This window comes from Salvia hispanica, chromosome 4 (assembly GCF_023119035.1).
Source record: "Salvia hispanica cultivar TCC Black 2014 chromosome 4, UniMelb_Shisp_WGS_1.0, whole genome shotgun sequence".
Lineage (NCBI taxonomy): Eukaryota > Viridiplantae > Streptophyta > Magnoliopsida > Lamiales > Lamiaceae > Salvia > Salvia hispanica.
In genome coordinates this window covers 630450-652571 of record NC_062968.1, presented here as the reverse complement: position 1 = coordinate 652571, position 22122 = coordinate 630450, and the positions used below count along the sequence as shown (strand labels likewise).

Genomic DNA, 22122 nt, shown 5'->3' with positions numbered 1-22122 from the left:
TTAATACTAGTGTTGAAGTATTTTAATACCGCTTTTACTTTACTTTACTTTTCTTTTCTTTTGTTGGGCAATTTTTCTTTATCAGTTTCTTTACCTTATAATATTAATATGGGTCTGCATTAATAACTCCACATTCGAAATTCCTTACAAATTGTTTAATTAACATGTCGATATTATATATGATTTAATTTCCTTTTCATATAGTATCGTCGCATCTAATTATATTAACTGAAATTCAAATTAGCTACTCTTATGTGTATAATACACTCAGCACTTATTTTTCTTTTTCTTTCTCACATTTTTTCATTCGAATTCTTGTGTATGCAATCTATATAGCCCAACCTTAATGTCACACTTCTATTTTTTCATATAATGCTAAAACTGTTGGAAAGTGGTTATAACTAAAAAATTGATAAGACAAATTGTCGTCTCATTATTCTTTTGTCCAAATGATATCTCCGGATTTGCTTGATTCCATTATTACTCATATTTCTAAAGCTTAGATTTACTTTTGCTTTTCTGTTCTTTTCTTTTGTTGGGCATCTTTAAAGATATAGAAAAGTGAGAAAATTAACTCATGAGGTGTGTAATAAAATTAAGATGCGTTTCTTTGTCATCCTTCAAAATTATTCTTTCCTCAAATTCCAGTCCATGTATATAGAAGCATTATCTTTTCCAATGTGAGTAGTGATAAAAAAAAAATTGTTTAAGAGAAAAAAAAGTATGGAGGAGGAGAGTTTTTCTCATATTTTTCACGAACACCCGCTGAGTCTGATCTCCGACTTCTCCAAGTATAGTCGTTATGTATGTTTTTGTTATGGTTGTGGAAGACGCTTCATGAGTGGAGATCTACTGTATGGATGCAATCTCAAGTGTGGATTTGAGTGGTTTTTACACAAAGAATGCATGGAAATGCCGCGAGAGATTATGCATCCTATCCATCCTTCTCACCCTCTCACACTCTTTGATAGAAGGCATATTTCCAATTTTAAAGAATGTGAAGTTTGTAAAGAGAGTGTGCGTAGGTTGGGCTACATATGTAGCCAAGGGGGCTGTGATGGATTCTGGATCCACTTGGGATGCACCGCGGGGTTGTTTAATTATAAGCAGCCGCTTGTGCACCACCCAAGCCACCCTCACCATCAGCTTCGTTTTTCCAAGAAAACAAGGTGGTGCCCATTCCCCTGCGATGCATGTGGTGCCATTGAGAAAGGGGACTCCTACACCTGCACTGTATGTGACTATTGCATACACGAGAGTTGCGCGCTCCTCCCATTGTCTGCGGACTTCCCTCGTCTTCACCCCGCTCACCCTCTCTCCCTCGCATTTTTTCTTCCATCTGAGTACATCGAATATGGATTTGATTGTGCTATATGTAGCTCAACTTTGCCGTTGAGACATTGGGTTTATCATTGCCGCCTTTGCAAATATGTTGTCCATCTCAACTGTGCCACCTCCAAGTAATACTTTTTACTATTTACTATTTACTCATACCGTTTTTTTTAGATGTGTTAAAACATGCATGTTTAGATTTTGAGTCAATATGATTTAGGCCCAAGACTTTTTGCTTTCTCTGTTCTCTAAAAATAAATAAGTCGGAAACGATAGTGCTAATTTGTTAAGTACTATAATATGAAATAGTGGTCCTAGACAGTGAGACCCATATCATTAGTAGTGTAATGTGTGATGGAAAAGTTATTTTAAAAAAATGTGTTAATTTTGTAGGACAAACTAAAACAGCAAAAAGAGACAATATTTGGGGAACAAAGAGTATAATTTAATTAATTAATTTATGTTGATTTTTTTTCACAGGTTTGATGATGAGAATGAAAACGCAAGTGATGATGAGAAAGAGGTTACTAGGTTTCCGATAGCAGTAGAAGACATGTATGAGGATATAATCAAACCCTTCGTTAAGCGAGAAAGAGGACAAAGTATCATCCCTCATTATGATCATGACAATCAGTACATCGGTGGCAAGTACAGGTTCTTCAATCACCCTGATCATCTACTAACGTTTACTACATTTTCTTCAGCTTCAACATCATCATCATCCTCTCATGCCCACTATAAAAAAGATTATGATGATGATGTTGATGAAGATGATTTTGATAGTATTCTAAGATGGGAATTAACATGCGATGGGTGCACATTGCCTATATATGAAAAGAAGCAAACAGATGGTGATGGGTACGAGAGTGGTTATATGAGTTGTGATGAATGCAAATACTTTCTCCATTTATCCTGCTTCAACTTACCACTACACATCCCCTCTCTTCCAATTCATCCTCTCAAAAATCATAGCCTAAGGCTTCAAAATGCTGACATGCTTACAAGTTGGAGACAATGTGATATTTGTGTGGTTTATACGAATGGTCTCTATTACGCTTGTACCTACAAACACTGTTGGTTCACAATAGACATCAAGTGTGCTTCTCTACCTAATACCATCAAACATGCAGCCCACCCACGACATAATTATCTCGATCGAGTTTCGGCCAACGTCTTGTTTGGTTTTTGTGATTCCTGTCATCTATATGTAAGTTCACATAAGGGAAAATACAAATGCAATAGCTGCAGATTCCTTGTGTGTGGTAGTTGTGTGATTCTACCGGCAACAAATAAGCATAGATTGGAGAATCACTTGTTGTCGTTGACATATGATGCCTATGTAAACCGTCCTGGTGATTTCTACTGTAGCAGCTGCGAAGGCCAAATAAACCCCAGGAAATGGATGTACCATTGTCGAGACTGCGATCAATCCTTTCATCCCAAATGCTTTCCTGCAATGTCGGGTCGGTACAGAAACATCAAATTTGGGACGCAACAATATGTGATTCCCCGTATTCATGGCCATCCTCTTAGATTGCAAATCATAACTAAGAAAAAGAGATGTGACCTATGTCATCAAGATTGGTATGATTGGCCTGGATTTCAATGTGCATTGTGCTTCTTTGTTTGTTGTAGATCATGCGGTGTGAAACAAATGGATGATATGAGCAGCCGACTCTTGAGGTAAATTTGGTGCGACTTTTTTTTAAAAATATGTGAATTATATTATTTTCAAATGTGTGTTAAGTTCAAATATTTGAATTTTGTGAGCCAAATGAATTAATTGTGCATTTTTGCATTTTTCTAGTGCGAGAATTATATCTGAAAATATGTGATTTTATCCCCAAGTGTGAAATAAATCAGTTAAATTATTTTTTGGGGATTTTATTTAAAGAGTATTTCGATTTTTAAAAATGATTTGGAATATTGTCAAAGAGCATTCAAAGTTGGCTTACCCATTGAACCGAATGTATTCATATGTATGTTATTTTTCTTTATTAACATAAGTATTTAATTTTTACATATGTATGTTATTTTAATTCTTTGGCATGATGGTATAGGCATGGTGATAGTTGATTATAAGAGTAACTAATATTAACATTCGTATTATACACGGAACATAAGAATTTCAAATAATAAATACAAAATATAATGAATATATAGAAAATAAGAATTCAAAGCAACGTGAAGATTTACAAAAACAGGATTGTGTCACATTCTAACTGAAGAATTTACTACTCCCTAATGAATGAAATATTTTAAATTCGGCGATTTTATACAATTTTGATTTATGATCAAATACAAACCCCCTATAATACAAACTATACAAACTTTAATCCTATCCGTTGTTTTATTTGCTTATAAAAAATATAAATCATTATAATGTAAAACATTAGACTGAGTTCAAGATAAATGGTCGATGTTATCGCATCGTTTAAGATGTTTACTCGAAATTGTCCTACTATTTAGGTTAATCCCAAAAGGTATCATATTTGAGTTAAAAATGTTCCATAAAGTTTTCGGCTAGCGGGATATTGATGTGTCAGTCGAAATTATATACACGGAATATATGTTGAAAGTGAAGCACATCGAACTTTAATAAACATTTTTATCTAATAAAATGAGATTAAATTAAAAAAAATTATATACTCTTATTAGTAGAATAATAACAATATTCAACTATATTAAAGCATATAATTCCATTGAATTTTCACCACATAAGTTAATTAAGGTCTAATTCAAGACTATGACGTATATATATTTAAGAGCGATTTGTCTAAAGTTTTGAAAAAAAATTAGTTTGACTATTGGTATTTGTAATTTCTTGCTGCAATATTTTAAGATGTGACAAAACTTTATAAGTACGCAATAAAATATTGAAATACAACTATATTACTTGTTTAGGTGCATACTTTTGATAGCATTTGTGAGACATGGTACATCTCAATTACCCTTTTTAGTGAAAGTGATTCATAAAATAAGGATAATGATAAATTTGACTATCAATGTTGACAAAATCAATTCCAAGTGACGTAAACTAAATTCGACATATAATTTGTACAAATCTTCGTCACTTTGAGGACTTATGTGGTGCACTATGTCAATACAAACTTTATTCATCGTAAAACATGCATATAGTTAAATAAACAGTCTGTCACAAGCCCATAAAGTAACAACTTGTAGTGATTAATTTAGAATCATAATTTGCATATATTTATGAAATCAACAATGGTGATTATATTAATGCCTTTGAGAGAGGGCTACATACCTAAATGACACTAATATTCAATATATATCATTCAAAAACGTCACAAAAACTACAACATTGGAAGTTAACCAAGCTCAAAGAGTACCTAATTACCAGCATCAACAGGGCTCGAAGAGCCATCGGAATAAGATTCGTCTCCATCGTGTTTCTGGACGTCTTTCCAATTCCACAGGACCTGCATCAGTCCGCCGTTTGCAGCGTGCATAAGAAAATGATTTACTCCGAGCAAATATGTTGATATAGCCTTCACAAGAACGAAGAACAAAGCTATGCTCGGAAGTCTCCAAGTAACGCATCCATCCTGAGGGAAGAAGACTGAGTTAATAATTTGACAAAAACTTGTGTAAGATCAAATGTCGGGTTAAATATCCTGATTTATATAGTGTCATGACCCGTTTGGGCGTTTTACCTGGTGGTCAGGCATGAGTTCTCGGGATATCTCATCGAACAATTTGGTTGTCATGATTCCGACAAAGAGACCTAATGGGATAACCAATTCTTTGTTTCTAGAGATAGAATATGAGATATCAGATAGGCAGCTAAATGCAAAGTATGCAAGCAGACACCACTTCAGTGCCTCCTTCGCTAAGGCGAAAAACTCTTCTAGCGCAACAGTCTCTGCTTTCTTCCAAGGAAATTGTTTAACTGAATCCGGCATCATGTTCCACAATTTCTTCTGTGTATTACTCAACATGACTACGAGCTTAGAAGGGTCGTTGAAGTGCTCCATCCCTGGCAATTTTGCAACGCAGGACACTGAAATGTGTTTCTTCGGGACATTTATCAGAAAGGGATTACGGAGTTGATGCAGTTGGCTTTTAGATGATGCAAGCTGTGCAACACAAAACAGATGTAAATCCATGAATAATTAGGAAGTGAAATGAACAATGCTTCAACCAGATTTTGGTAGAATGATAAGCAGCAAAGAACCATAGTTCACTTCTAGTGATCAGATACAGAATAGTTCATCAATTACCATGTTCAGTTTGTGCATATACAGATTTGAATTTGATAAGGAAAAGAAACGAACATGTATGGCACAAAAATAGCTCGAAGAAACGAATATATACATGTTTTTTATGTTCAAGCCTGAAATAAGTCGGAGATATGTACCCATCAGCCAAATTAATAGAGAAATTTGTTTCAATCAATCACCATTCTCAACATGTAGAAGTTTGAGCTAGCACAGTCACAGCACAAACAGATCATGCTCAATGTTGATGGCTTGAAAAGATTTACGTCAAAAATGCATCCGTACTATACTTTCGAATAGGAACTTTTCTGTCTACATAAAAAAGACAAGCTACCAAGGTGACTCGCTTGGTATTTCCATCAGAAGAAAATGCAAAATATTGTCTTTCAATAAGTTTCCACTATATTTGTGAATAATATTGTAATCAAAATCTTCAATAGTTACCAGGTGCAGACAGAGAGTCATAGACAGTAAATCAACACCATTTATATATCTGGTTGAAGTTCAATATTTGCAAAAAGGACTCTTCAGAATCTAGTATTGTGAATTATAGATACTCATACTACTACCGAACTACATGCAACCCGCTCCTGAAAGTAGCTCCACAGCAAAATAAAGTGAATCATACCTTTAACTCGGAAATAAGAGGTAAGACTAAACTACTTTCATAAAAAATGAAGTGATACAAAATGTACCACTGATGCCAGATTTATAGCTGGAATTCTAGGGAAAAACAAACTAGGCCCCTTGTCGTTTCTATGGAAGATGATCGTGTAAGCATTCATTCAACAACTTAATGACCAAAGAGGAACGGAAGCTAGCTGGAAGTTAGTCGGGAAGGATCTATGTCAGCTGCAAGCCTGCAACACCACTTGGTTTGTTGAAGGCTACCACTAAGCATAGTCTAGTTACAATTCATTGCACTCCACTGAACATTCTGTATGAATCTATCTTATCAAATATCAATAAACATCCGACTTTCTCTATACTGTATCGGATCGAAGAATTCTATGCGTGTATATATGCATCAAAAACCATTCTTGAGTAAGATAACAGGCAGAGAACAAAGATTTACCCAATTCATCTATGATTACACATTGTCAATTAAATCATAATATACCTAATTTCACATCAAAATCAACAATCTCTCTCTCTGAATTCTCACTCAGCACAATCAAATGTGAAATGCCTAATATATCGAAGCTTGAATCGAAATCCTACAACGGCATAATCTCAATTAGCAAATCCACTAAAACAAATGGGGGTAAATAACACTGATTACTTCTAATTTCCCCCTAATTTCTCAATTGCAGCATTGAGCGATGGTGATACTCCCCCATTCCCATCACAATTGAGTTCAAAAAACCTAGGGGTTTATCTCCCCTTCTATGAACTGTAATGCGACTCATTCACACAAAGACGAAGATATATGTGAGTAAATAATTTGTACAAACTTACAGGTGAATTCAAAGGAGTGAGTGCGGACGCCGCCGCGGACGCCATTCTCGCCGTCGTTGAAGGTCGTTGCGGCGGTGAGGGTGCAAATGAGTAAAGCTTTAAATGGATTATTTGAAATATAAATTTATTAGCAGAATTTACACTTATTATTTTTAAGTTATTTAATTAACCTTATTTCTAAACAAAAGTTGTTTTATCCAATAAAATAATGAGTTTGGGAAAAATTAAATATAATCTTGATATATTCTACCAATTATTTTCTTGTTTGTCTGCTACTTTATTATTTTAGATTATGCATTTTTATTTTGAATTTTACTCAAGTTGAATAATTCTTTTTCAATCATTTTATTGCAGTAAAATCATTTCTTTTTATAATACAATTACGGCCATTTATCACTATCATCAATCTTATTAACTTTAGCCTTTTTAAATTATTTATTTTATCTACATTTAATTTACCAAACACTGATTACTTAATTCTCTTTATTTTTTTTTACCAAACATTCATTGGTTAGAGGCTAGAGCATCTTCAGGAATAGGTAAATAAGAAGGTAAAGTATGATAACTACTATCTCCGTCTCCTAAAATTTGCTACACTTTGATCCGACATGAGTTTTAAAATATGTAATGGAAAGTGAGTTGAAAAAGTTGGTGGGATGTGAGTCCTACTTTTAAAGTATTAGTTTTATAATAAAATGTGAGTAGGAATGAGTTAGTGGAATATGAGGTCCACTACCAAAAATGGTAAAAGTGAAGTGTGTCAAATTTTCAGGGACGGACCGAAATGGTAAACTGTGTCAAATTTTCAGGGACGGAGGTAGTATCAAATTTGCTTTTTTCTTTTTTATGGAAAAACATTTTTCAAGAAGAAAGGTATATAAGAAAGTATTATAACTTTTCTCATTTTGAGAAGGTATCTTTACCTCTCCATTAAAGAGAAGGTAAAAGAGAAAAATAATTTATTTATTTTTTTTATCTTGGCGAGATATAGAGAACGCAACAGAATGTCTACGGCAAAATTAATTTAGGATTGATTTATGTTTTTAATATTTTTTAAGACTTTAAATTATTAGTTACTTTATATTATTTGTTAAATATATAATTGGGTTCATATAGATAAGGCGTATGCCTTTATATTTGATTAGTTCACGGCTGATTTATATTTTAAATATTTTTCTAACACTTTATATTATTTGATAAATGTATTGTTTAGTTTTAATATTTTATGTTTAGATTATTGGTTAATATGTTTAAGGAAATAATTATTTACCATTTCAATATACCTTTTTCTTTGGAGTTGGTTATATTTTGAAAATTATATTACACTTTTTAAGAAGGTATAAACATGATATACCTTTTTTATTTACCCTCTCCTCTTGGAGTTGCTCTTAGTCATCACACGAAAATGGGTTTATATCTATATTACCATGCATTACGAAATTTATTAATTCGATCACACATCAAATATAGATATTAAATTAATTTTGTAGAAAATATATGGCGCATGATGAATTCACAATTTAAATTACCCATATGTATATTTTATTGAAGTTAAATACAAAAATACTCCAAACTTACGTCGAATGTACGTATAAAGCCTAAAATATACTCCATATAGGACATATTAACATAAAAAAACAAAACATTTTTAACATAAATTAAAAATACTAAAATTATTTCATTGACTGTATAAAATTAAATTTAAATGAAATTTCTGTTCCTTGAGAGATTTTAACAATTTTATTCGATCTTTTCTAAAATAAACAATTTTATTAGAAGATCTCCGTACTTAACAATTTTGGAAATAAGTACGTGTTGAATTTTGTGATAGGAGTATCTAAATACTCTCAATATTGCAAAAGTTTTTATTATATTTCCTATTTAACCTTAATAAAATAAAATTACCCATTTTGAAAATCTTTTTACATGCAAACAAAAACATGGCTTTATATCACACCTACTTAAAACGAGTATGCAATAAAGTGTTGCCGATTTATTACCAAGATATTTCATTTTTTAACAGCTATGAACACACAAATGCAAAACTCTATACATTAATTTTTGTCACAAAAACCCCATTCCCTTTCTATCCCTCTCTCATACATACAACACATTCTCTGAGAAAAAGAAAGGTTTTCAATGGATTTAGCTTTGAGACAAAGCAATTTGAGGAGATCTATGTCTTGCCCAATCTGCCATAAGCTTCCCAGACAAGTCACAAATCTTGAAGAATGTTGTCATCTATGTGAGTTTTAATTTTTTATCATACCTCTCAATTTTTCGTGTTGCCTGTTTTCTCTGTGTTATGCTTCATTACCTATTCGATTGAAACTTTTCTTCTTTAGAAAGATTATTTTACATGTCAAAAGGCATAATTTTATTTGAAAGTCAGTTTTTAACATATACCAATCAAAATTTATAATCAGAATAAATAAAATATCACGGAGAATCTTTATTTTGCAATCCGCCTTCCGTCTAACAAGTAGTGACCCCAATTTGCTTTTGCGTGCGTAATTTAATTAATTGTAAACTTTTGTTATCCTTCTTTTGGCTACCACGTAGCGACCCAATTTGCTTTTCGCGCGTAATTTAAAAAATTGTCTGAGTGCGTAGCGATGAATATAACGGTTTTATTTTTTAGTGTAATTTTAAGTTAGAATGATTTGGTTGGATGTACTCTAGTTGAATAAGCAGACCACTTTTGTTATCCCATCCCATCTCTCAAGTAATGACTAAATGACCCAATTTGCTTTTGGCAAAAATTGTAGTAATGAAATTAATTGAGTGTGTTAATAAGAATTTTACTTTTATTGTAAATTTAAATTGATTGAATATCTCATTTTTATCAGGGAATAATAATTGTGGTGGGTCCAATGATTATAGTACTGGTAAATAAAATTTAATGTTGTGGATTATAATTAATCAAGTTGTGTAGGATATTATTATTGAAAATCAAATGAGAACGGGGATTATTTGAATATACCAAAATGAGTCATTATTTCGTGGACTACCAGAATATTTAATTATTAAAATTATTTATTTTGGAAAATATAGTATGTGAAGAGTGCATGACAAAAGATATTGAAGAGGGGTTGCACAATTGTCCGATATGTAACGTTGATCTTGCTTCTGAGCCTCTTCAAAGACTCAGGTACAAATTTGAACTTCAATTTCACTTCTTTTTTTCTAAAATTAATTTCTCTCTTATTGCTATATAGCATGTAGTTGGCTTCAATATATAGATATGGTTCATGAAATAATGTAACATGTTCTTACAAATAGTTTTGGTCCAAATAATTTTGGTAGTGGACGACACGACGTACAAGTTTCAATGTAGAGTTGATACAGTAAGCTATCGATAGAGATAAAAAGTGGTCGAAATATAAATACCATTAATGAAAAATGGAAATCACTTATTAGAGAGAATCTTGCCATAAATAAATAGAGTCTACTTTTGAGGAATGAATCAAAGCGGAAACAAGACGGTTTTTCGTAGATTGAGACAGTTGTAGTTAATTGTATTAATGGAAGGAGAAAAAGGTCAAATTAAATAATTATAAAGAGATAGAAAATACAACTAAATATATTAATGATGATTTACCTCTTTTTCAAAAAATGCAAGTGTGACATGACATTTTTATTGGGATAATCCCCAAAAAAGTGAGACATCTTCACCATGCAAGAATATATACTTTTGAATATCAATTAATATGGGATAAAACTAAAAGTTAATTGTAGTTTAGTTTTTGTATCTAAAAAGTTATGGTGGGAATAACAAGGAAAACTATATTAATAATCAAAATCTCTGTTTTATGGTTGGTTGGAGAATCTAAGTATGTAAAAGTATTTGAATATTAATTAGAATAATTAGTTTTTATTTTTATTGTTTTTATATTATATTCATTCATCTAACTGACTGGATTATATTATTGGCCAGAAAAAGAGAAAATAGGGAATTTGAATTGGCAAAATCTGTTCAAGTTTCAAAACAAGATGTGAAGGGATCAAAAAAACAGGTAGCCAATTTCTTCAATCCATTTGCTAAACTTTTTCTTGTTCTAACTCACATTTTATTATTTTTATAAAGTCAAAATTGGAAAAAAAATTCATTTGAATTTATGTCAAATTCTGATGTGTCATGCAATTTTATAAATCAGCATTAAAAATTGTGAATTTTAAATTTTTCCTTAATTTTTCCATGAATTCTAATTTGATTGCATTTAATGTGGTATTCGAAAAATTCTACAAGGACGAGAGCATTTGCAAATGTTTTGTTTTCTTTCGTTATTGTAAAATTGAGAAAAATGTTGGTAAAATTCGTTTTTTTTTTTGGTTGATTAAAGTCGCGAGACAAACCAACATTCATGGTTTTTCTAGCAATGTTCCTCTTTTTATTATGAATAATTCTACATTTACCTTGTACATCAATCGTTGTATTGCTTTTACAGAAATATCTTGTTGAGTATGAAGATGGAACATTTTATCAAACTAGAGAGTTAAGGCCAAGAAGAAGAGAAGAAAATTCAATTATTGCACTTAGAAGATCAAGAAATTCAACTAAAACTATATCTTATACCGAGGACGACGACGATGATGATGAATACAATGAAAAAGTGAAAACAATTTGGTTTTCTCTTATTGCTTCTGAAAACCAGTGAGCTATACTATATTTTCATATCAAATATTTATGTCTTTTGGAAATTCATATTTTTAACTAATTCTTTATTTTATTTGACCTTTTGTTTTTTATTATAGGAAATGCAAGGTGCCGTTGGAGCAAATACCACATAGGTACATAAGGCTGAGGTAAGTTAATCACAAAAATTAATTATTTGGCTTCATAGAGAATTCATTATGTTTTTGTTTGGTTGAATACAATCCCTTATTTATAATGGTAATGTTGCAAATATAATATTTTTCTAACACGGAAATATATATGAATAGAATTAAATTTCTAAATGATAAAAAAGAATATTGTAAAATTTGGATTGCATGATGAATGTTGCTAGAAGCCTAGAACAATTAACGAATTTTCATTTGATTTCATTGTGGATATTTTACAGGGATGGAAATGTTACAATTTCGTCTATCAAAAGGTATCTCATGCAAAAGCTCCACTTACGCAGTGAAAATGAGGTATACAATCCCATCTCCAATTAAACATTTCTTATTTAATAAACCTATTAGTTAATTATAAACATTAATTATCCCAAAAATACTAACTAACACCAACAATTTTCAGGTAGAGATATATTTGCAAGGAAGGCTTTTGCTTCCCACTTTGGAAATGTGGAAATTGGTAGATTTGTGGTTGAACACAAAATCACCATTAGAAAAGAAAAGGGCCTCAGTTGGTTCCTCAGCACAAGACTTTGTCTTGACCCTAACCTATACTCGAAGGACTAAGTCCGCTAAGGATTAGAGGTTGGTGCTCGAAATTTCCTTTCTCGTTTGGAGGAAAGGAACCGAAGCCAAAATAGACTCATCGATTGATGCTTAAGGTGACCTTATTTGGGTGTTGTTGGATGTTTATACCTTCCAATATCCTTTTTTGCTTTGGTGGATTGTTTCTTGGTTGGTGTTTGTTGTGTCTTGGTGGATGGTCTTGTTTTCCATTGTGTTGTTCTTGTGCTTTTGTTATTGTTTTGATTCAAACCTTGTTGTACACTGCTAGTAACTTTTTATTTTATTTTAAAACTATCTCCTAGGTTACTTTTGGAATCATGTTTTTGATGATTGATGTTTCCATTTGATGAATCATTTGTTTTAAATGTTTTCCTACTTTTAGGGTCATCAAAAATAATACTTATAAAATTTAAAATTGATTTTGTAGTGCATTTGTTCAAACTATATAATATGTGTGATATTTTTTTTTTCTTAATCAATATGTTTTGGTTCATATTTAATGGTTCTAGCAAATACTCACGCATTTTCACTAGATTAATGAGTTATACATAATTTTAGTTAATCATTTTAAACTAATTAAGTTATTACTTTAAATACAACAGATATTAACACATAAAATAAAATAATTAGGTTAATATGACTAACTAATTTATGCTAAAACGATTAATTAAAATTATAATTACCTAATTAGTTCACTCAAACTATGGTTTTGTCAATTTTTTATAAAACCGTTAAATATAAACAAAAACATATGGTCTAGAACATGAAATCAGAAACTATCACACTTGATGTGAAAGACGAACGTTTTTTTGTTTTGCTATCACGCTTGTTGCATAGGACTAAAAAGATTTTTGTTCAAATGTATAGGACAATTTTGAATATTAGTATAAACTTATTTACCCTATGCTCTACTTTAATATAAACTGATTTACCATATGCTATATATTTATAAATTGACACTATGTGCTCTATATTTTCCAGTGAAAAAAAATGAGAAATCAAAACAAAATCAGTTCTCCTACAATTGAAAATAACAAATTCAATCGACCAATTAAACAAATCATTCTTTATATATATGCACTAATCCACTGCTACACCACACAATTTCACACATCACATAAATTATAAAATAAAACTTCCAAATGAAGACCAGTAACAACATTACATTGATAGTAATTTATATTTTTCCAATATCAAAAGCAAATTAACTTAATTTCATGCATAATGTTATTGCTCACAATCAATAGCTTACAACTATATATATATAAGGTTGAGCTAGCAAACTATTACAACTCACTTCACCCAAAACGACGTCGTATACATAGGGCGAGGCATGTGTAGCATCACGGCCCGAGCCTATATGGACCATCAGGCATGTAGTGGCCCTCCATATAGAGGGCTCCATTTTGTGGATGAAGTCCATCCATCACCATGAATTGCATATCTTCTGAGGGCTTCCAATGCCTTTTTCTTTGGTTTATGAACCAATTATTTATCTGTTTTTGGTCCAAACCAGTTGATTCTGCCAATGCCACCTTCTCTGATTCCTGCAAGGAGACACAATTGTCAAATAATTTGAGATTAATTTCTACCGAAATTGATGTATTTATGTAACCTTATCATCACCAATTAGGGTCAACCGATCTCGATTAGTATAGCATTAGTAAAATCAGAATTTGACCAAAGTTCGATAATTTACTGACAACAATAGGACATTTCTTGTATATTAGTATATCGAGATTTATTTTACCAGAATTTATGGTGATGTGACGGCCTTGATATATTCATGTGACCATATCATCACCATATACGGTAAAACGATCTCAGACATAAAATCATAATCGTTTAAAATATAGTTGCAAAATCAGAACTTGGCCAAAGTTTGATAATTTCATTGGAGGGGGAGCCATCTAGAATTTCATTAGGGATAAATAACAACATGTAACTTAATGAATCCCGGCCAAATTCTGATTTTGTGCGCTCCATATAATAAAATTTTGATCATATAAATTAGTACTACTCCTACTATATAACTTTTTTAGCGGAATTTTGAATCAGAATTTGACCAAAGTTCATTATTCTGTTCTATTAGAGGGTCGAACAATTATGGAAGTACGTGGACGACATACCGATGGATAAGGCCACTTGTAATGAAGCTCCCACCAGCTAAGAAGTTTTTGGCGAGCCTCTTTAGGCAGTTTCCCTTTCTTCTTCTTCTTGGAGAGTTCTTGCTTGAGACTACTCAAGTATCCACTGTACTTTTTTAGGAGGTGGGTTTTCAGCTCCCGGTCTTCTGCTCGTGGATCGATCTCCGCCAGCCCTGTCTCTCCCGCGCTGATCTCTTGCTCCTCCTCTGACGAACCGATGCCCTCACTCTTGTCCTCTTTCAGACAATACAAACAAGGTAAGTAAAATTGAAGTTGTATAAAAAATTTGCACTTTTTTGTGTTGAAATGTTCAAACCAAAAAGATGACGAGCGGTTCAGAATAGAAATAACAACAAAAAGAATAAATTTAACGTAAAATCTAAATCAAGCGTTCTATCCAAAATTTACAATAAATAAAGAAATAAACGAACACAAGAATACAGAAGCAAAGGGATAAAAGTGCTCACTCACAACAACACTGGCTGAAAGAAGAGTTCCAAAAAACAATTGGAATTCTAAGTAAAAATAAATAAAGAATGAATGATAGCAAAGAAAAGGAAAAAATCAGTGATAAGAAAGGTCAAAGAAGAATAGTTCATGGCACAAATGAGAAAATGATGGTAACTACAAAGGCTATGATGTGTAGATATTAATTAAACCATTTATTTCTATTGTTCAATCCTTTTGCTCTTCATTAATAGTAAAAAGGGATGTGAAGCTCATGTAGACCTAATTAAAGTAGCAACACAATGGGAAATATAGATAAAAATAAGATCTAAATTCATGTAATGAGTTAATCATGGTTTTAACACTACAAATTTTCAAACGGTTCAAAATAATCAATCCTTATCATTTTTTCTAGAGCCAAATGTCTCATATTCAAATCTCACCAATGTCTTTGTAAATCTCACACGTTGGGCTTTTCCCGGTATGCGCACTGAAGATAGCTACTGCATAAGCTCGCGACATAGAAAAAATATCACAAAAGCCCTAATGCACATTGAAATAGCGCGCTTCACTCAACGCGCACTAAAGATTGCGACCGTAAATTTCCACATTATAAAAAATATCACAAATCACGCCTAATCCGTGTAAAGATAGGGTGTAAAGATAGTTGTTGCATACTCTCATAACGCGCAGAAAGTCGTGATTTTCGAATAGTAAAAAAGAAATGTGACTCGTATAAGTCATGACACAATATACAATAGGCTATAATTATTAACCAAAGAAAGAGGCTACTCAATAGAACATCGAAGTGATGGTTCAATCTACAGTTGTTGATGAAATAAATTCAGAAAAGACAACAAAAGGATGACACCACTATAAAAAGAATAAGATAGAAATGGCATGTATTATTTCACCTTAGAAAATATTAGAATATTACAATACCTCCAAATATATGCAAAAAGCAGAAATTAAAAAAAAAAGGCAGCATGTAGTGGAAAGAAATAAAATAAAAAATATTATAAAATAGAAAACCTGAAAATTAAATTGGTACAGAGACTGGATGGGGCAGCTCACAGATTTGAACAGCATCCTATGTTTCTCATTTTTCCAAAGCCTAAAAAGCTAAATTGCAAAACTAAAGATATGACAAATTTAATGGTTGTGTGTCATCTATGTCTACCCACCTATCTCAGACATAACTCTCAGATTCCACCATAATGCACTATATACATATATATAATAAACAATTACTATTATTTTTTTAGTGCAGTAAAACATAGTAAAATAATTCAGACAAAAGAATGTACTTGGTTTTCACAATATTCAAACCCTATATATATTCAATGTATTCTTGTAAGAAAAATACAGTTATTTTAGTACCAACATGTTCAGTACAATATTCTCATATTTTTGTAAAATGTATAATTCTCACAGCATACACATAATTAAATAAATATCTTGAGAGAGGTAATGAAGATTATGGAGAAAAATAAGATTTATTTCAAAGCAAACATGTTAGTAAATTTTCACAATAACCAAATTAAATTTATATATATATATAGAGAGAGAGAGGTAACTAAACAATGATTATGGAGAAAAATAGATTGGAATCTGATGGAAGAATTAAGTAATGGAGAAGCCATGAAAAGGGAAAGAAGTAATAAAATAGAGTGATTATATATGATTGTTTTAAAGGTGATAATATTATATTGATCATAATGGAACCAAATCAAATCTTTTTACTATACAGCTCGTGATTAGGGTTTTATTTTAATTGGAAGTTTCAGTCAAACTTCTGTTCACTCGTAAATCCCACCATCTCTACTATTCATTCAACAACAAGCAGTTGCAGTAAATTTTTGCAGACAATAAACCCCCAATTCCGACGTTTCTCCTCAAATCAATAGCTCAGAAGTTTGAACCGTAAACAACACATTTTTGAGGGTTTTAAAAAATCCAGCTGCTCAGTTGATAAAACGTTTTTTTTTTTAATTCAGTAAGTCATGAGTTCAAAAAAAAAAAAAGTAAGAAGCAGTCGCATCTTAGCTGATAAGACGTTTCCCCTCAAATCAAAAGGTCAGGAGTTCGAGAAAGAGGTGTTACCGGAGTTGAAGATGCGGACGGGGGCGTTGGTGAGGACGTTGAGCTGCGATTCGATGCGACGCATGAAATCCATGGCTTCTTGCAAGGGACGATTTAGCTCTTCTCGATATTTCACCAACATATCATAGTAAGCTTCCTGAAATATTTTTTATTTTTTTTATATGATCAAAATTTATTAAATCAAATTTACCAAAAAAAAAATTAAATAGTACTACCATAAATTGGTCGAGTTCCGGATCCTTCGAGTACTCGTCTCGGCTCGCCACCGCCGCCCGCTGGCGCGCCTCAAACTCCTCCCGCGCGGCCGCTAGCCGCGCCACGACCTCGGCTGGCGCCCCAACCTTCACATGTCAAATTTGTCAAATCATGTAAGGAGAAATAATTTTTTTTTTTTTTATATAAGCGGTAAAGTGGTTAATGTCTGATGTGATGCTGTAATAAAAAAAACAAAGAAATGTAACCTTTTGACAATCCATGTAAGCCTCCAATAGATTGGAGTATTGGGGATGCGCAATTATTTTGGCTTTGATGGTGTCGGTTTCGATCGGATCGAGACTATTGAAAGTGGACGGATATTGGAACCTAGGGTGGGAGGTTCCGGCCTCGGTCTTCACGGCCGGGGAGTCGTAGCAAGAGTGGATGTGGAAGCCTCCACCGCCGCCGTTGGAGCCGCCGCCGTAGAAGAAGGCGGCGCCTCTTGAATTGGAGGTCTCGGTGAGGTGATGATTGTATTCTTCCATAGTTTTTGATGAATTCGGATATTGAAAAAGTGGAAAAACCCTTTTTTTTGTTATTGGGAATTTGAGAAAGTGAGGGTGGAAAATGAAACCCTAGCTAGAAGAGTTGTGGAGATTGAATGAATAAAATTATGTGACACAAAACAAGAGATGATTGATCTATATTTAGAAAAGTAAAGGGTGTTTTTTTGTTAATTTGGATGGAAGATGGAGGTGTGAGATGTGAGCATGTTTGATTTTGAGAAAAGAAGCCGGAATTTGGCGGCGGAGTTAAGCCGGAATTATCAGCAACGGCGGTGTGGGGGTGGGGTGGGGTGGGTGGGTGGTGACGAGATGTTCTTTATCAAAGAATAAATTATGGGAGTTGTAGAATATATATATAAATATAAAATCTTGAAGAGAAATAAATGTTGGAAAGGTAGACCACTAGTTGACAATTAATCCAGTTAGTTTTTTCTACTTTTATCCTTTTATGTTTTTTTCTTTTCCTATTACTCTTATTTTCTTACCTCCACTAACTTTCATGAGACTTTTTTTTAACTTAATTCTAATATTAGGCCTTCAATAGTTGATTTGTTCGGGTTAGGTTTTTGGATTAGGTAATGTTTTTCTTAGTGAATTTTCTGTTTCTTGCTATTTATCGACGGATTAGCATATGTGATGTTTGGCGAGATCGATATCTTTGCTAAAGAAGATGAGTAACTTTGATATTGTTGTCCCAACTTTATTTTTATTTTGTTTGGATTGTCATATTTTTCGGTGAATTCTGCTCGTCGATTGATATCAATTTTGTGCATTTTTGCGACTGTAAAAAGGAAAGTTGAAATTGCTTTAAATTTAACCAAAAAGTATGTGTTGTGAAAAATGATACTACAAGAGTTTCATGGTTAAAGAAATTTATGACAGTTTCCTTCGACAACCATAATGGATAAAAGGTGAAAATAATTCATAGGATGACATGTGTTCATTTCCTAAAAAACTAAAGTTTGAATCCCACCATAATGTTAAGGTTCTAGCTTGTCCCGATAGAATTTACTATAGGTTCATTTTTCAAATTTATCTTGTCATAAAATGAAAATAGACAGCACTATGGATTTATCTACATTAAATTCAAGTACTTCGTATTAAAAGATATGACCATTATATACATCTAACATTCATTGTATACATCTAACATTATCAGTTTCTAGTTGTGGCCAATTGTTTGTTGCAATGATTATGAGTAATATGGTTCTACAAGCAAGGTTGAATATAAATAAATGCTCTTAATTAGTTGTTTATAGCTTTTTTGAGAGTATGATATTGTTAGTATTCCTAAATAGTTTCATTTTCATGTTTTATTCGAAGATTAGATAGTATTTATATTATAAAAGAAAAATGATATAAACAGCTCTAGGATTGGTGAGCAAAGGAATCAAAGTTCAGAACAAAAACCTAGTTCATTTAAGACAAGAAAATAAAACACCTCACACCAAAATAAACAAGCTAAACAAGAGGCAACCGAGAGAAAACCAAGAAGTGCACCTTTCGAACAAAACACTTATTAACCAAAACCACCAATCAAAAGACTGAATGGGAAGTAAGGCGAGCTACATTGCACCTTTGTGTTCACCAGGTTACTTGGTATGTAGATTATAATATTGATAAATGTCATTTTTCTCACACGTGTAAAAATCTTTTTTTATGTTGGAAGACACAACTCAGAGGATCTTGTATTACAGTTTAATTTGTTAAGATGTTTCCTCTTCAATTAATACGTTGAACTGTTGGAGGTTCAATCCTCCGCGGTCAGAATATATAGATAATTATTGAAATCCTTCTAACTATGATTGATTTTGATAACAATAAAACATTAGAAAATTATTGTCTGAAATCTCAAACTCAAAATTTATACGTATATATATCCCATACTAAAACAATTTTTTAGGCTGTCTCTACTTAGATATATATAGTACTATAACATAATTATTGATGGATCAGATTTTTTCTTCAAAAATAATGCATAGCTCTGTGGCTTGTGAATAATATGTTCTTAGTTATTTTTATGTGATCACTGGAATCCCTTCTTGAGAAATAAACTTTTTTGTTCAAATTATCATGATAATATATGATAAGGTTTATATTGAGTTGTCACATTGAAGTTTAGTTAATTTGAGAAATTCTAGGCAATTAAGACATGTTATCTGTATAATTAAAAGTTGATAAGTCGTATATTATAACCAAACTTGCAAATTGCCTAAAATTGAATCTTATTGTAAATTGACAACTTTAAAAATGAGTACTTTACTTTTATTGGTTTGGCTTAATAGAATTGCATCATCGCATGTACTTACTTATATTACAAAATTTGAGATTGGCTAAAAATATGTTTCTATAGTTTTGTTTCTTATACTTACCACAATTGATGTTCTATTATTCTCCATTGTACTAGTATGCACTATATTTTGGAAATTAAATTCGCTTTATCAAAAATGTTTATTTAAATTTTAAATTATCATCTTTGCATCAAATATCATGTCATGAGCCTAGTTTTCGGCCTCAGAATCTCGATATAGCTTGTCAAAGTCATTGTTTAGTTTTTTATTTTTTTAAATGGCATGGCTCAAAATTTCATACTACTAGCTTAAACTACTTTGTTTTATGTCATGTCATTTTAAATATTATTTATTAAAGTTCGAGTCATTTTTCATAAACGGGTATAATTTTAGATTTGAAATGACATTTTTTTTGTATCTTTATAAGTATTACATAGATGTATAGGCTATGGAGATAAAATGTTATCCAAAGATGTGTAGATTTCCTTTTAGCTCACTAACTAAACTAAGTTCTAGTTGAAGGTTTTGTGATAATGTTTTGCTAATTAAAGAAAATGTTAATTTTGTCAACATGTAACGTCAGATAAATAGTAATTTACACGGCCAATATTAAATTTTGGAAGTTCACGAAGTCAAGTTGGTAGAGTAATCTACTTCAATAAGAAAAACTAAAGAAAGAAAAAAAACAACTTTTTTTTTCATTTTAAGTGATAGCAATGTGCCATCCTAAAAAGCAATTTCACAACCATGTCAAAAATTACAACCTATCATATTTTTATATATGTATATTGACGAACTCAAAAAAGCACTTCAGTATGGGTTTTACAAATATACACAATAGTGCTATTTATTATATATATTTATATATGATGTGTAATATTAGTATGTATAGGGAGTTTATTTTTTGGATCACGCGACATCATCTTGTCATAATCATAAGTCTACAAACAAGAATGTGTCTAGAATATTTGTCTAAACACCATTGCTACTTTGAGAGGTTGCAAAAAACCTAAAGCTATCTTTTTATTTTTGTGTGGAGAAACAAGTTTAATTAATTAACTACTTTTAACATTTTCTTATAAAAATAGTGCATGCACAAAAAATGTGAACAAATCGCCCTACTGTCGTCCACGAAAAATGTGGATATTTTATCTTAATTTGAACATTTCTTCATGACCCATTATTTTAACACATTATTTGCTAAGTCTATCAAAATGGATATTGGGTATTGTATATCCGATATCCAAATTCGAAAATGTCGGATAATTGGATACCCGAAACCCGATTTTTCGGATATCGGATCGATTCTCTATTAAAACCAACGGGCGATCAGGGCGACGCCCCAGACCACCAGGAAGCCCTAACATTCCCTTATGAACGACCGGAAATGTCGTGACCGTCCAGAATTTTTTTTAAGATTTAAGCGTCAAACAACATCACTATCCATGCCTATGTTACATACCAGAAAAAGGAACAAACTTTTCTTCTCTAACCAATAAGTCGAAGATTCAAGTTACATACTAAACGTGCGGCCGGATCCTTACCAGTCATAACTTTAAAAAAGGAGGAAAAGTACCACCACCATCCGCAATAAATAGTTCCATTTTTATTTTTATTTTGAACCGTCCACAAAAATTAGTCTTGTAATATCTCTAATCATCTCGTCTCTCCATCTTCGCATTTTTCCAATTTTACATTAAAACACGCGTACGACAGAGAACACGCGTACGACAGAGAAAGGAAGAGGAGTAGAGGTGAGTGAAGAGAGGTTTGGAAACGTCCAATCTAGGTAGTAGTGCAGAAAAACTGAGAAAAGAGGGATTGAAAGAGAGGAGCAAATGCAATGTCACCTCGTTCACAAAATGGGACCCAAAAACCCCATGCATTCACTGACTTGGCAGCAGTGCCTAATTTGTAGCGCGTAATTTCCGGGCGT

General features: G+C 32.2%; 3 protein-coding genes across 4 annotated transcripts; 1 reads left to right on the top strand and 2 right to left on the bottom strand.

Annotated features, from left to right (window-relative positions):
- Positions 1–723: 723 nt before the first annotated feature.
- LOC125224461 lies at positions 724–3309 on the top strand. Its single transcript, XM_048127864.1, has 3 exons — positions 724–1460; positions 1813–2795; positions 2968–3309. Exons 1-3 carry the CDS (start codon positions 724–726, stop codon positions 2979–2981), a joined length of 1734 nt encoding a protein of 577 aa, XP_047983821.1. The 3' UTR covers positions 2982–3309.
- Positions 3310–4518: 1209 nt separating this feature from the next.
- LOC125223269 lies at positions 4519–7138 on the bottom strand. Its single transcript, XM_048126341.1, has 3 exons — positions 7032–7138; positions 5010–5432; positions 4519–4901 (listed from the first exon to the last, which is right to left on the bottom strand). Exons 1-3 carry the CDS (start codon positions 7074–7076, stop codon positions 4686–4688), a joined length of 684 nt encoding a protein of 227 aa, XP_047982298.1. The 5' UTR covers positions 7077–7138; the 3' UTR covers positions 4519–4685.
- Positions 7139–13580: 6442 nt separating this feature from the next.
- LOC125185661 (homeotic protein knotted-1-like) lies at positions 13581–18183 on the bottom strand. Of its 2 annotated transcripts, XM_048082227.1 has the most exons (6): positions 17596–18183; positions 17350–17475; positions 17135–17270; positions 15475–15534; positions 14567–14820; positions 13581–13984 (listed from the first exon to the last, which is right to left on the bottom strand). In XM_048082227.1, the coding sequence occupies exons 1-6, from the start codon at positions 17872–17874 to the stop codon at positions 13781–13783; spliced, it is 1059 nt and encodes a 352-aa protein (XP_047938184.1). In that variant the 5' UTR covers positions 17875–18183; the 3' UTR covers positions 13581–13780. The 2 variants fall into 2 exon arrangements, with proteins under 2 accessions (XP_047938184.1, XP_047938185.1); XM_048082228.1 differs by lacking the exon at positions 15475–15534.
- Between the last annotated feature and the right edge of the window lie 3939 nt (positions 18184–22122).

Coding starts and splice junctions, on each gene's coding strand:
- LOC125224461 (XM_048127864.1), top strand. CDS start 724: ATGGAGGAGGAGAGTTTTTCTCATATTTTTCACGAACACCCGCTGAGT. Junction 1,461..1,812: donor CTCAACTGTGCCACCTCCAA/GTAATACTTTTT, acceptor TTTTTTTCACAG/GTTTGATGATGAGAATGAAA.
- LOC125223269 (XM_048126341.1), bottom strand. CDS start 7,076: ATGGCGTCCGCGGCGGCGTCCGCACTCACTCCTTTGAATTCACCT. Junction 5,433..7,031: donor TCACTCCTTTGAATTCACCT/GTAAGTTTGTAC, acceptor TGTGTTGCACAG/CTTGCATCATCTAAAAGCCA. Junction 4,902..5,009: donor AACTCATGCCTGACCACCAG/GTAAAACGCCCA, acceptor TTCTTCCCTCAG/GATGGATGCGTTACTTGGAG.
- LOC125185661 (XM_048082227.1), bottom strand. CDS start 17,874: ATGGAAGAATACAATCATCACCTCACCGAGACCTCCAATTCAAGAGGC. Junction 17,271..17,349: donor CGGAACTCGACCAATTTATG/GTAGTACTATTT, acceptor AAAATATTTCAG/GAAGCTTACTATGATATGTT. Junction 15,535..17,134: donor CGTCCGCATCTTCAACTCCG/GTAACACCTCTT, acceptor GAGCTTATGCAG/TAGCTATCTTCAGTGCGCAT.